At 46.3% G+C, this 14,080-nt stretch overlaps 1 protein-coding gene across 1 annotated transcript; it reads left to right on the forward strand.

Moving 5' to 3' along the window:
- Positions 1 to 432: 432 nt before the first annotated feature.
- On the forward strand, positions 433 to 7,556 carry CCR2 (C-C motif chemokine receptor 2). Its single transcript, XM_047772058.1, has 2 exons — positions 433 to 758; positions 4,334 to 7,556. The coding sequence occupies exon 2, from the start codon at positions 4,345 to 4,347 to the stop codon at positions 5,464 to 5,466; it is 1,122 nt and encodes a 373-aa protein (XP_047628014.1). The 5' UTR covers positions 433 to 758; positions 4,334 to 4,344; the 3' UTR covers positions 5,467 to 7,556.
- The last annotated feature ends 6,524 nt before the right edge of the window (positions 7,557 to 14,080 follow it).

Raw genomic sequence — 14,080 nt, forward strand, 5'->3', positions numbered from 1 at the left:
GCCCTCAATAGACTTCAGAGTTCCGAAAGGGTTAGTTCTGACAGATTCTGCCAGTGGAACTGCTGTCTAGGTGAGGTTCCTAGTGCTTCCCACTCCACCATCTTCCCAGAATCTCAATGGTGCAAAACTTCTTTCTAAGGAAGGGAACAACTAAGGACACTTTTGTTAAAGACATCTCTGATACAAGGCCATTTAGCATTCCCTTTTCATTAAAAAGCCCTATCAAAATAAGATTTCCAACCAAATCCCAAATCCATGGTATCACTGAAATTAGTGCATATGATCACATAAAACATAGTCATATTCCCTTCACCATCACCAGCAGGCTCTGTTAGCATTCATCATCTGGGAGATGAGGTTCTTGTGAGCTTGTTTCATGCAAATTATTACTGGCAGAAGTCAGTGAAAGATTTTCAGATATAGAGACCCACAACACAAAGAAGCCCAGAGTCGTTATACCCAGGAGCAGATACAGGGTGTGTCTGATTCAACCTCAAAGTTGCATAAGCAAGATTTCAAAATGAATTCTACTCTGGAGACCTAAGCCCAGTGTACAATGTTCCTGGCTGGAAAAGAAGAACTACATCACTCTTTGTTTTCAAATCTTTACCATCACTCGCCCTTGTATCTCCGCCTTCTCACTCTGCAGGAAACTTTATTTCCTACTTCTGCACACCAAGTTTCTACCTCCAGTTCTGTTTGGTTCAGTTGCTGAGAAGCCTGACACATCAGTGCCACTTGGAAGAAGCAACAGACCGGTGAGTTGGGGGGTGCTTTTTCCATACTTTATGAATCAAAGGCTCAAAGCATCAGTGCTAGAGATGCAGGGACTGGGAGCACCCTGGGTGTCTGTATAGCCCAGGAACTTGGGGGATGGTCATTTGGGGAAAAAGGGGTGGAGGTCGGTGTCTGCACCTCTCTGAATCTTAGAGAGACACCGATGGCAGTGAGGAAGCACAGAGCAGAGTGAGACCCCACCCCCACCCCCGCCCTAGGGCTCAGGTGGTAGGAAAGAGTGTGCTAACAGAGGACAATTAAGAAAGTAGGACAATCAGGCTTTTCAACTACTGCTCCCCTCCCCCTGAATTTTTGCCCCCTGTAGTGCATATATGTAATAGTCCAGGCCCTAAACCAAAATTCACCTCTTGCCTCAATTCAGAGGCTGAAGTGAGGAATTCACTTTTCTTAGAGGCAGCTTCGAATCAATTCTGGATAATGTGTCTTTCAACACTTGAAAGTGACACCTAAACCAGTGCCCTTCCGCCACCTTGCTGAGTGTCTGCTGTGATATGAGCTAGGTGTGCTAGGGTGAGAGGAGATAGGTAGTAAAAAGGAGAAGGAGGCTGGCACTTGAGAGGCCAGAGCATGAGAACAAAAAGCCTAGGAAACACATGGTGGAAATAAATGGTTGGGGCAATTTGCCACCAGCCTCCCCTCCTCAACCTGAATCACCACAGCGAAGGTCTGAGCTGCACATTTCTGACAGGTTTCCTGTCTGGTACTGAAGGCCAGCATTTCAGAACCACTGATTCAATCCAAACCTGCCCAAAAAGATGAGGAAACTAAGCCCTGTGGTTAGTTATAGGACAGTCTGATGGACTTGCTGCAGCTAAGGGGTTGTGTGCTCAGTGCTATGAGATGATAAGGATCCCGATATTTAAGTTTTTTATAAGATCTCCCCCTGGATAACCTGGGGGTGTAGGCCACAGAGGAGCCTTTTGTTTCTCAGCAGCTTGCAGCCTGCTAGTTCTCTGTTATTCACTTTTTCAATTGATATTTATTTAGCAGCTTCTTTGTGCCAGGCTGGGTTCAAGAGCACTAAGATATCTCATTGCAAAAGAAATCTCTCTGCTCTTATGGAGCTCACTTTCTGGCGTGTGTGTGGGGGGGGGGTGTGCATGTGTGGGGGTGTGGATTTTTAGGCTAAGTGCCAAAGAAACTCTGTTCAAGGCATGGAAGAATAACTAGAAAATCCATTACTTGTTCTACATTCATCTCTGCTCTCAAAGCCAGAAGAGGAAAACCCCTGAGGGCCTTTGAAATTGGTTCAAATTCCAGCTCAGCTATTACTTGCTTTGTAGGTTTGGGAAAAATCATTTAGTTCATCCAAGTTTGTATTTCTTCAGTTGTAAAGTGTACACTTATTTCACAAAACTCTTGCAAGGATTAAATTATTTAACCATGCAAAGTATTTAGCACAGCACCTGGAGTTCATACAATTAATGACTATAATTTTTTAGGTGGATACGTTTTTTTCCCCAAGTTTAATCAGAGATCTTACTTAGTCACTGTAGATTTCAGGAATCTGGTTCAATGATGTGAAATGCAAGATCTGTTAAATTGAAGAATGAGGTGTGTGTACACAGAGGAAAATAAATTCACTGTCACTCCCAGGAAAAAAATGAATGTTCTTGAGAACCACGTCAAATGATGTTAGTTGTCCTACTTATTATAATGAGTTTTGTGTATTTTTTCAGAGCCTTTTTTAGCCAGGTGTGACCATAAGAGCTGAAGGTGGAAACATGACCTAGTCTTTGATAACGTCCTTATTTAGAGGCATGCATAGTGTTATCAGATGATAAGAGTGATCTGACAGAGGAAGGGGGCTGGACTTCACAGAGAAGGAGAATTTGAGCAGAAGGCAGTGCAGGATGAAGGGGAATTCACTGGCCATTTTAGGCAGAGGGGCAAGCTTGTGCAAAACCACTGAAGCCTGCAGGAAATGGTGAGTCTGAGAGAAATGGAAAAGGACAGATACGGCTGGAGCACAGGATCTGGGACTGGAGAAGTGATTAGAGATGAAGCTGGGAAGAAGCCATGATGAGTAGTCTGCGCACTGCCTTTGAGGCCCCACCACATACAAATCGTGGGGCAACACCAGTTTGAAACTGAGAAATGCGTGATACAATTTCAGCTTTAGAGAAGACAGACTGAAAAGGAGCATGGCTAGGCAGGAGGCATGAGCAAATGAAAAGGCCCAGCAAAGCCAGAAATAAGAAGCATAGAAGGCAAGAAAATGGCAGCTGAAAGTGATGCAGAGGGAATGAATCCAAGGAGTTTATGAGGTTGAACTGACATAGTAATAATAATGTGGAGCATTTTTCTGTACTGGGTGATGCACCAGGCCTCTGTTTCCAAAGCAACTCAGCACAGTGAATATTTTATACATAAAGTAGCTGATAGTTGAAGAAGTAATTAGCCCCATTATTACACAACTTGTAGGCTGGAGGCAGGATTCAAATCTAGGTCTATTTACTCCAAAGGCCTGGCTCCTAATCTTCTGAAGAGGAGGGGACCCAGGACCATGTCAAATCTTATTTCTTAGGCAATGGAGTAAATGACAATTGCCAAAATAAAGAATCCACAAATTGAAGCAATGATTGGGGGGAGGGGTGTTGAATGTGAGGCACCCATACAATACCCACTTTGCCCTCCACTGTATCTCCAGTGCCTGAAAGAGACCCTGGCTCCTAGTAGGTGCTCAATAAATATTGGTTAAATTAATAGATCCATGGGGAGATATGCAGAAGGCAATGAAAAATTCAACTCTGAGGTGGGACTGAAAGGCAAAGCTTTGGGAAACAGTAGCCTACAGGAAACTTAGAACCTTGAGATTAGACAACACAATTCAGGAAGAACTTCAGAGCAAGGGTAAAGAGGTAAAAGGTAAAGAAATGGTGTGTAGAGACTTCTTAGAGTGTGGGTGAGAGGAGGGTACACCAACAAAGAAAATTAAAAAATGATGAGACAAGCACTAACCTCCTGGAAGCCAAAAGAGTTTTAAATGGAAAAAGTCAGAAGGATCAAATGCTTGACGAGGATGAGACTAAAAACTAGAGTGTTTAAAAACTGGGTTGTCATCTCAACTCTAGCACGAGAAATTTTGGCAGGATGATGGAGGCAGAAAGTTGACAGAGGTATCAGAACACTTTGAGTGGCAAGGAACAGAAACTGCAACTCATAATGACTTATTGTGAGCATCTCCTGCAGCACCCTTGAGGAGTCCCCTTATATGCCATCACCCAGGAATGGGTCACAGTCCTTGTGCCACCACAGAGGAGGCTGAGCAAGCAAGAGTCCAGCATGGCCAGCCTTATCATGAGAGTCAGGCTCTCTGGGAAGGCCAGGGGTGTTGGGAAATGGCTGTGGGGAGATGACTGGTGTCTGCAACCAGGAATAAAGGGAAGTGATGGCCTGGCACACACGCTCTCAAGGAGATGGCTGTGAAGCAAAGACAAAGCCTGGGACGTTGCTTAAGTGGAGCAGGGACCTTGGTAAGATGAGGGATTGCAGCCATTGTATTGTGCATCATCATTCCGTTCTCTGCTTACAGGGCAGAGGAAGATGGATGGCAACGACACGCTTTCCCGGTTCAGCCACAACGTGCTGCCCACATCTCACTCTCTGCTTACAATGAATATCAAGGGGAACGATGAAGAACCCACCACCAGTTATGACTATGACTACAGTGAGCCCTGCCAAAAAACCAACGTGGGGCAAATCGAAGCCCAGCTCCTGCCCCCACTCTACTCGTTGGTGTTCATCTTTGGGTTTGTGGGCAACTTGCTGGTTGTCCTCATCCTGATCAACTGCAAAAAGCTGAAGAGCATGACTGACATCTACCTGCTCAACCTGGCCATCTCGGACCTGCTGTTTCTCTTCACCATCCCATTCTGGGCTCACTATGCTGCAGACCAGTGGGTCTTTGGGAACATAATGTGTAAATTTTTCACAGGGCTGTATCACATTGGTTATTTTGGCGGAATCTTCTTCATCATCCTCCTGACAATTGACAGGTACCTGGCTATCGTCCACGCTGTGTTTGCTTTAAAAGCCAGGACAGTCACCTTCGGGGTGGTGACGAGCGGGGTCACCTGGGTGGTAGCTATCTTTGCCTCCCTCCCAGGCATCATCTTTATCAGATCCCAAGAGGAACATTCTGGTTATGCCTGTGCCCCTTATTTTCCACTAGCATGGAAGAATTTCCATACAATAATGAGGAGTATCTTGGGACTGGTCCTGCCACTGCTCGTCATGGTCGTCTGCTACTCGGGAATCCTCAAAACCCTGCTTCGGTGCCGCAATGAGAAGAAGAAGCACAAGGCTGTGAGGCTCATCTTTGTGATCATGATTGTCTACTTTCTCTTCTGGGCTCCCTACAACATCGTCCTTCTCCTGAGCACCTTCCAGGTATTCTTTGGCCTGAGTAACTGTAAGAACAGCAGTCAGCTGGACCAAGCCATGCAGGTGACCGAGACGCTGGGGCTGACGCACTGCTGCATCAACCCTATCATCTACGCCTTCGTCGGGGAGAAGTTCAGAAGGTACCTCTCCGTGTTTTTCCGAAAGCACATTGCCAAACACCTCTGCAAACAATGCCCAGTTTTCTATGGGGAGACAGGAGATCGAATGAGTTCAACATACACACCTTCCACTGGGGAGCAAGAAGTCTCAGCTGCCTTGTAGAGAAGTGGCAGTTCGCATGCATACACAATCTATGTAGAATAAAAGGCTTCCAGGGTTTGTTGAACAGGACTCTTAAGTCTCTAAAGCAAGTGCCCGGGAACCACAGGGTTGTGTGACCAAAGAGAGACTTACGTCACTCCCTGTAGAGCCAACATGTGCTCAGGGAATGTTCCAGGACAACTGTAGGCAGAGACTTGGACCCTCCAATGAGCTCATCGCAGCTCCTGGAAAACGTCACTTCACCTTGTGCTCTGCTCTTTCCCTCCTCTTTACCACTTCTTCGCTCCCTCTCTGATTCTACCTATCTCTTTAATCAATCCCTTTCATCAGCTGGAGGTGGGGGAGAGAAAGGACAGGCACGGGTGAAAAGAATGAGGGTGAGGGGGGTCAGGACCGAGGAGGAGGAGGAGGAAGTGTGAGCATGGTTGAGCATGGATGAGGATGCAGGTGAGGGGTTCACTGCCCAGCCAGGCACTGGCCCTTAGCTCCGTCTCCTACCATCTTTAACTTTGAAGGCTTCCCCAGATCATGGAGAGCTTGAGAACTGTCTGAACTTTCCAGGAGCTTGAGTGGGACCCCTGATCCCCTTCTGCTAAGTGCATGACACGTGTCTGCTTTAGGATGGTTTGGCTGTAACAACCATGAACGCTACATTTGAAATCTGTTAAATAAGCGCTATTGTTCACATGCTTCTTAGGCCTCATCCTCCTCTACAAAAATGTATCAAATGTTTGTTTATAAAATATGCCTAATCCATAATGAGAAGAAAAACAAAAGCCCGTTTTGGTCTTTCTAGGGAAAGGGAGGGATGGAGGTAGCAACTTTGAGAAAGGGGTGGGCACTTCTAAGTTCCTTTATCAGAGGTGGCCGGGCGAGCTTGCGGGAGGACCCATGAAAACCCCTAGAAGGCCTCGTGTCTCTAGCTCTGACATGTTTCTTTCCTTCCTGCTGCCCTTGCCCAACTGTCCCCCATAGCCTTTACCACATAACTCTGCCTATAGGATTGCCCCACCCCAAAAGCCAGTTTGTGGAGGTCCAGGAGAGCATCTGTGGGGAGAATGTGTAACAGGAAACCCCTCTGGGGCCTGAGAGAGGGAAAACAGTCACTGGGGACACAGGGTGTGTGCTCAGAGCAAAGAAGGGGTCCACTTTGGAAATCGTACATCAGCCCGTGACCTCAGGGTCAATTACCTAGATGAGGAAGACTGTTAGATAGGCTGGGAAAAAAATGTTTTCCAAACTACCTTCTGGCATCTCATTCTGGATATAGGCAACATTCAGATACATACGTATACTTTTTTAAGGTAAAGTAAAAATTAATTTAAAGCTGAAAACTGCAACTTGCAATTGTGGTAAAGTATCACTTTAAGAGTTACTATTATGCCAAGCCTAAAACCACTGTATTAGTCATAGAGACAATACTGGTGTTTGGCTTAAGATTGTGGAGCACATGGTATGTTTGGGAGACTGCTGGTTCAACATAAATAGATGTTAATCAGCGAGTTGGAGGTATATGATCTATGGGTTTACTAGCTTATGGTGACATAGAATCTAAATAATATCTGGGGTCACAACTCATCTCAACTGTGTTTTTATTCTCTCTGACTTGCTACCAAAAAATCTTTTTGGCATCATCATGAAGACTAGAGAATCATGGATGTAATCCTATTTAAATGCTTCAAACAGGTCAAATTGCCCCCTTTGGCCAGGGGGAACTCCTAATTCAAGCTGACACCTAGTCAAAGGTTTTAAAGCCTATTTGTAAAGAAGGGGAGTTGAAGAAGGTCACTTCAGTAAGCAAAGACTTTCATCTTGACTGAGTCAGGTTAGAATGTACATTTATTTGCATTCCAATCTGATGCAAGCGTGAAACACAGGGCTCCTGGAACCCAGCAGCTGGGGAGTTGGACATCACTATAGTTTTCCTTTCTTGTCTTATGGCTAGAGAAGGTTTCAGAAAGCAGTGTGATCCCTGGGGTGGGGCATTTCACCTTCAGATACTTGTATTATCCTAATGAATACATTACATTCTGTTTTGATGATGATGAAATGTAAATACTGTTTAAAAAGACTATGACTTGGAAAATGAATCAATGCTCTAACTATACCATTTTTTTAAAAACCTGTCTGATTACCAACCCCTGTGTCCTCCTCCCACACTCTGACAACCACCATTCTATTCTTTCTCTCTCTGAGTCTGATGATTTTAGATTCCTCATATGAGTAGCACTGCTCTGTTCATGTCCTTCTGGGTCTGGCTTACTTCCCTTAGTACAATGGCCTCTGGTTCCATCCATGCTGTCAGATATTGCAGGATTTCCCTCTTTCTTCAGGCTAAATAATATTCCATATACATAGAGACCACATTTACTTTATCCTTTTATCAGCATACACAGAATTTCAGTTATACGAGGTAAGTCCTCAATGTCTGCTTTACAAAAACAGTCTGCCTATAGAGAACAGTATTGTATACTTTAAAAATCTATCAAAAGGGTAAATCTCATGTTGTAGTCTTATCACAATAAAAAAAATTTTTTTAAGCTGCCTGTTGTGTTATGCTGTGGTGGGACAGATTGTCTTACCGTTGACAACTCTTCACTCCTTCCTCTGCGTGACCTGACACACCTGCCCTCGCCATTGCCACATGACTTGCAGTGTGCCCACCTGGAGGGAGAACCTCTACCCCACCCATAGGCTGCTCAGCCAACAGCAAGTGAGCAGAACTGGCATCTGCTTCATTGCAGCAGAATCTGAAGTGGTTGTGTGGAGCCTCTGGGCTCTCTCTGCTCAGCCGCAGGGAGGCCCATCCCAGACCATAGCTCCTTCAGCCCAGGTGCCTGTTGAGTGAGCAGGAAGATACAGAGAGCAGAGCCAGGGCCCCAGCCACACAGAAGCCACATGTCACAGGTTAAGAGGTTCGAGTTTGCTGTTTTAAGCCCCTGAGTTGTGGGGGTGACTTGCAAAGATGGACAAAAGTTAACTAACACATACAGTACACATTGCCTTCATAAATAAAATTTGGACAAGTGTCCATCTGTTTTTCCATCATGGAATTCAATGCGACAAACACTCCTAGTGTGCTAGGCTGGGGCGGGTATGAAAAGACAGCTATGTTTGTCCCCATGCCCTCAGACCTCCAAGTCCAGGGCTGATGATAGGAAGAAGCCGGGGGAGAATGGAGTATTAAACAGCAGGATGCACCGTGCAGAGCACACAGAGAGGGGTATGTGACATTTTTTGACAGCCCCAAGGAGAGAGTGACTAAATCAATGACAGTCCTGCATCAGAGTAATAACAGCTACAACAGGATTTTATTGCCACCAAGAAACTGCCACTTAAAGGTTGCCAACCATCTCCATCTCTAGAAGTGGAGACCTCAAGTCTCCTTCATTGCAGGAGAACATCTGAGTGGGCTGTTTGAGTCAGGCCAATGTCAGGAAAGATGACCATTCTAGAGGATGGGTATTTTAAGACCTTTTGGTGGAGATGGGACTTGACACAGTCCACCCCATGCCAGCCTCCTTGACCTGTGAGGTTCAAAGCAGCGGGGTGGTTTGAGCATTTCTCAGAGGGGCCCTGCAGGCTCCTGGGAGTAAGCCATCAACATGCCATCTTTCTACTTTTGCTTTTTTTCATTATTAAAATTACTTGACAAAGTGAAATGGCCTCAGGTGAGGCTGGCCAGCAGCAAAGGCCACCGAGGACTGCCAAGAGTAAAACTCGCCACGAGAGAAGAGGTATCTGAGCTGGTACACTGACCTCTACTAGGCAGCCTGTGAGGGCTGGCCCTGGGTGTGTTGAGTGGCTGAAGTTGGAAATCTCTCCAGACACCATCACTCTAGCACCACGTTTACAACCTGACATCCCTGGGACAGCCCTGCTGCCTCACTGCCATGCCTTGTTTCTACCATCACCTGTCTCCAACTCCTCTTCCCTCTCAGCTGCTTTGCGGCCCAGTGGATGCCCCGCCCAAGAGTGAGGTGCCTGCCTCCCCTTTCCGCAAGCCCTCATTCCTCATGAGGTTCTTTCAGAACCCCTCTCTTGGCTTGGGGAGGGGAACCCCACCCTCCTTCCCATCAACCCCACCCAATTTTACAACCCTTTCCTGTCCAATCTTGTCTCCTTAGACAGGACAAGGTGAGGGGGGTTGTCATGGTGACTAGGGGCACAGGGCTGATTCTGTCACTCTTAGGAAGCCCTCAGGGGAAGTGTGTGATCCCAGGTGTCAGTGGTTTTTTGTAGAAGTGCAGGGAACTTAACACCTCTTTGCCCTCAGCCTCAGGCCATAGTTGCCTGTTCTGGGGCAACAGGAAAAGTCCTTCATAATATCCTGTTATGCAGAGAGCTGAACACAGAGCTTCAGGTGTGACCTGACCCAATGAAGATCACAGCACATCTAGTATACATCTTAATCAGTACATTAGACTTATGTTGCCACACATAAGGTTGCGTTAGGCCCAGGTCTGGGCACTGATCTGAAAGAAATACCCAAAATGCATAGAGCAGACTTCCTGGTGGAGTTAGGGGGTTTCCACCAAGTCTGGACATATCTCATGAAGCAATGTGGAGGACCGCCTGTACGTGACTACTAGGGCTGATGACTTGCATGGGGCGGAGGACATGGTGCATGGACTGGGGAACTCGGTCATACCAAGAAGGGTCTAATGGACAGACACAGCGGGAGTGGAGAGGATGGCATGACAGCCTCCCAGCCCCATCCGCCAGGGGTCTGGGGCAGAGGACGAAGGGGCGCTGGGAGTCCTGAGACCCCGGCATGACTGCTGAAGCACCCAGGTGGCAACATGTGACACTGGTTGTTGGGGGAGGGATTCTTCCTATTTGTTTAAGGACCTCTGGTGAAGGGGGCTTTGTGGACACTGGAACTTCCTCCTTGGTGGAGATATGAGAGCACTGACACTGACACTCAAAACATGCTGTCCATGCTAGTGAACCATGGAAAGTTTCACTCAATGCTCTAACAGCAGAGCTCTGTCACATAGCCTTACTGCATGCTAAGGAACAGAAGAAGCCAGACAGAAAGAGGAGAGCGTCTATGATTCCATTTATATGAAGTTAAACAGGCACACCTAATCCATGCATAGAAGTCACAATGGCTCCTGCCTTCTGGGGTGACAGGGCTACTCCCTCCCACCTCAATCAGGGCAGTGCTTCCATGGGTGTGTGTGTATCAAAACCTCACCAAGATGTACACCTAGGACAAGTGTGCTTTGCCGCTTGTAAGTTACACCTCAATTTAAAATAACAATTAAAGACCTGCATTTATAAGGAAGTTTTAACGACATGAGGAAATGCCTATACTGAAATCTTTGGCCAAAAAAAAAAAGAAAAAGAAAAGTAAAGAAAAAAAAGAGCCACATAAAGAACTGGTATGTGTGAGAACAATTAATCAGAAATATGCACAGGAGGAGCTGCCATTGCTCAGTGGCTAAAGAACCCAACTAGCATCCATGAGGACACAGGTTCAATCCCCAGCCTCATTCAGTGCGTCAAGGATCTGGCGTTGCCATGAGCTGTGGTGTAAGTTCCAGATGCAGCTCGGACCCCATGTTGCTGTGGCTGTGGTGTAGGCTTGCAGCTACAGCTCCAATTCGACCCCTAGCCTGGGCACTTCTATAAGCCACAGGTGCAGCCCTAAAGAAATAACAACACATGGCATAGTGGAAATGAATCTGACAAGGAACCATGAGGTTTCAGGCTCAATTCCTGGCCTTGCTCAGTGGGTTAAGGATCCAGTGTTGCCATGAGCTGTGATGTAGGTTGCAGACGCAGCTCAGATCTGGTATTGCTATGGCTGTGGCATAGGCTGGTGGCTACAGCTCTGATTAGACCCCAAGGCTGGGAACCTCCATATGCCATGGGCATGGCCCTAAAAAGACAAAAAGACTATACACACACACACACACACACACACACACACACACACACACACATGGGAGAAGGTCTGGATTAAAACAGTGTTAAGAGGAACTGTTTTGGGATTGTGAGAATATATCTAATTTTTTTTCTACTTTCTATTTTTCTGTCTTTCCTAACTTCATAGAGTGAGCATGTGTCAGTTTTATAATTAGACATTTGTTTTCAAAACTAAAAGAATCATTTGCTATGTTCACAGCCCAGCTCACCGTTGGCAATAATGTAAGAGTCAGTGTGAGCTGCTGTGTGGCAGGGTATCAGCCCACTATGCTCATGCAGTTGGCCCTTGGGAACCCAAGGAGAAGATTCAATGCACCCCCTGCCACCCCATCCTATAAATGATGCTCTGAGTCTCGGTCCAGAGATGGCATGGCGCAAGGTGAGAGCAGCAGCCCCTGGAACATGGGTGCAATGATAAGACACGGAGCAGCTGTGGAAAGGCTGGCCAGTACCGCACAAGGAGGGCTGGCGTCAGACACGCCCCAACACAGGCATCAAGTCAAGAGTGGCAGCCATTTGTAGCAACATGGATGGACCTAGCAATGATCATATAAAGTAAGCCAGACAGAGGAAGACAAATACCATATGCTACTGCTTATAAGTGCAATATAAAAAAACAAAAAGGGCATAAATGAATTTGTTTACAAAACAGAGACAGACTCATAGACATAGAAAACTTACAGTTACCAAAGGGAAAGGGGGGAGGGATAAATTAGGAGTTTGGAATATACATATACCCACTAACATCTACAAAGCAGATAACCAACAAGGACCTACTGTGCAGCACAGGGAACTACATTCAGCATCTTATAATAATCTACAAGGGAAAAGAATCTAAAAAAGAATATACATCTCTGACTCACTTTGTTAAACACATTAAATTAACATAACATTGTAAATCAACTATACTTCTATTAAAAAAAAAAAAAAAGTCTAGAGTGGCAAACCAATCCAAAGATCATTTCTCACGGGGAGTCTGGATGCCATAAATATCAGAACCAGAGCCCTGCAAACTGGGAAACTGGGAGGGTCAATGTAAAAAGAGAAGCAGAGACTGTGAAACTAAGTCACAGCATGATAAACCACTGGTATGCTGCTGCTGTTGTATCCAGAGCAATGTTTCACTGGTTAAAGGCTGAAGACGCTTCCAGGGTCCTCATTTCCTATGCATCCCCGGGACGGACCCTTATCTGGAGAGGTGACCTGAACGTATCCCTAAGAGGGGGGGGTCACATATTCTGCCACACTGTGCTTCCTTGTGTCAGCCTATGAACCCTCACTCTGCATTGCCCAAATGTGTCTGTTTCAAACCAACTTGGCCATGGAGTCATTTTGTATTTAAGGAGGGAGCTCCCCTGAGGCCCCCAAGTCTCACACATCATTTGACAGATGAGGAAATGGAAGCTCAGAGGGAGGAAGTATCTGGCCAAGTGCACTCAGCCAGTCAGCAGCACAGTCTGGGGGACTCCAAGCCTCCTCTGCTACTCCACACTGCCCTCTGGGGGTGACTGCCCTCAAGTCCTCAGCCACCCCATGACAGACCCACAGACCACAAGGCCAAGCCCTAGTTCCGCGAGGTGGAGTACAAGCCAACCATTGCCACATACAGAAAAGTATCACTTGTCCATCAGCATCTGAGGGCTCTACCAGTCTATCACCAGTGAACACAAGGCTTCTCTTCCGCCAGCCCAAACTATATTTATGTTACCTACCTCCTGTGAAATTTTACATTCCCTTGTTTGCTACCAGTTTTGTACTCTTTTCACATTCTTCCTCAAGCATACTTTGTACTCTGCCCCTGCTTAACTAGCCCACAGAGGGCAGACACCTAGGAAAAGCACTACACTCATTCTGTCATTTGATCTTCACCACAGATCTATTGAGTTAGGTTTGTGGGGTGTTTTTTTTGTTTGTTTTGGGGTTTTTTTTTTAATTTTTTGCCCATTTTACAGGTAAGCAAACTAAGGCCTGGAGAGTTTCAGTAACTTGTTCAAACCAAGTCATAATGAGTGAAGCTGGGGGTTCAATCCAGACGCCTGACTAGAGTCCAGTTCTCAATCACTGCCTCTTGAGTCACACATCCAGGGATCTCTGGAACATTTCCATCATGACTCACTGTCCCGACTGTGATTACAAGCTCCTGGCTTTTTCTGTGTGTTTCTGGCTTTCCCCAGCTGTCATGTCCCCCTCTTCTGTAAGCACCAGACATTAGCTTCTCCCTCTCAGCTTCCAGCTCGACGACACTAATCTGCTCCAGACAAGGACCCCAGGGAACCAATTTCATAAGAATTTTATATAATAAATCTAAGAAAAGGACCAGTGAGTAACTAAGAATCTGATGTTTATCGAGTGTGTATTATGTGCTAAATTCCAGGCAACAAACCCAGGTTGGAATCCTTCCAACAAACCCATGAGGTAACTATCAACGGTCACATCCCACAGATGAGAAAGCTGAGGGCAGCGCCAGGCTTGGAGCCCAGGCAATCTGACAGCAAGAGGCCACTTGCTCCATCCTGTGTTGGCAATATCCACAGGTCTGGGGTCCCCTCAGATCACAAGCCAGTGCTTCTTATTCTGTGGCAGAGGAAAGAGAAGCCCCCAGGGGGCGCTCTTGTGGCTCAGGGCTGACTCTCTGCTGGGTTCTCAGTTCTGCAGTCAACAGTCCCAAAATTTTCAGATA

The sequence above is a fragment of the Phacochoerus africanus genome, chromosome 1, assembly GCF_016906955.1.
Source record: "Phacochoerus africanus isolate WHEZ1 chromosome 1, ROS_Pafr_v1, whole genome shotgun sequence".
Taxonomy (NCBI): domain Eukaryota; kingdom Metazoa; phylum Chordata; class Mammalia; order Artiodactyla; family Suidae; genus Phacochoerus; species Phacochoerus africanus.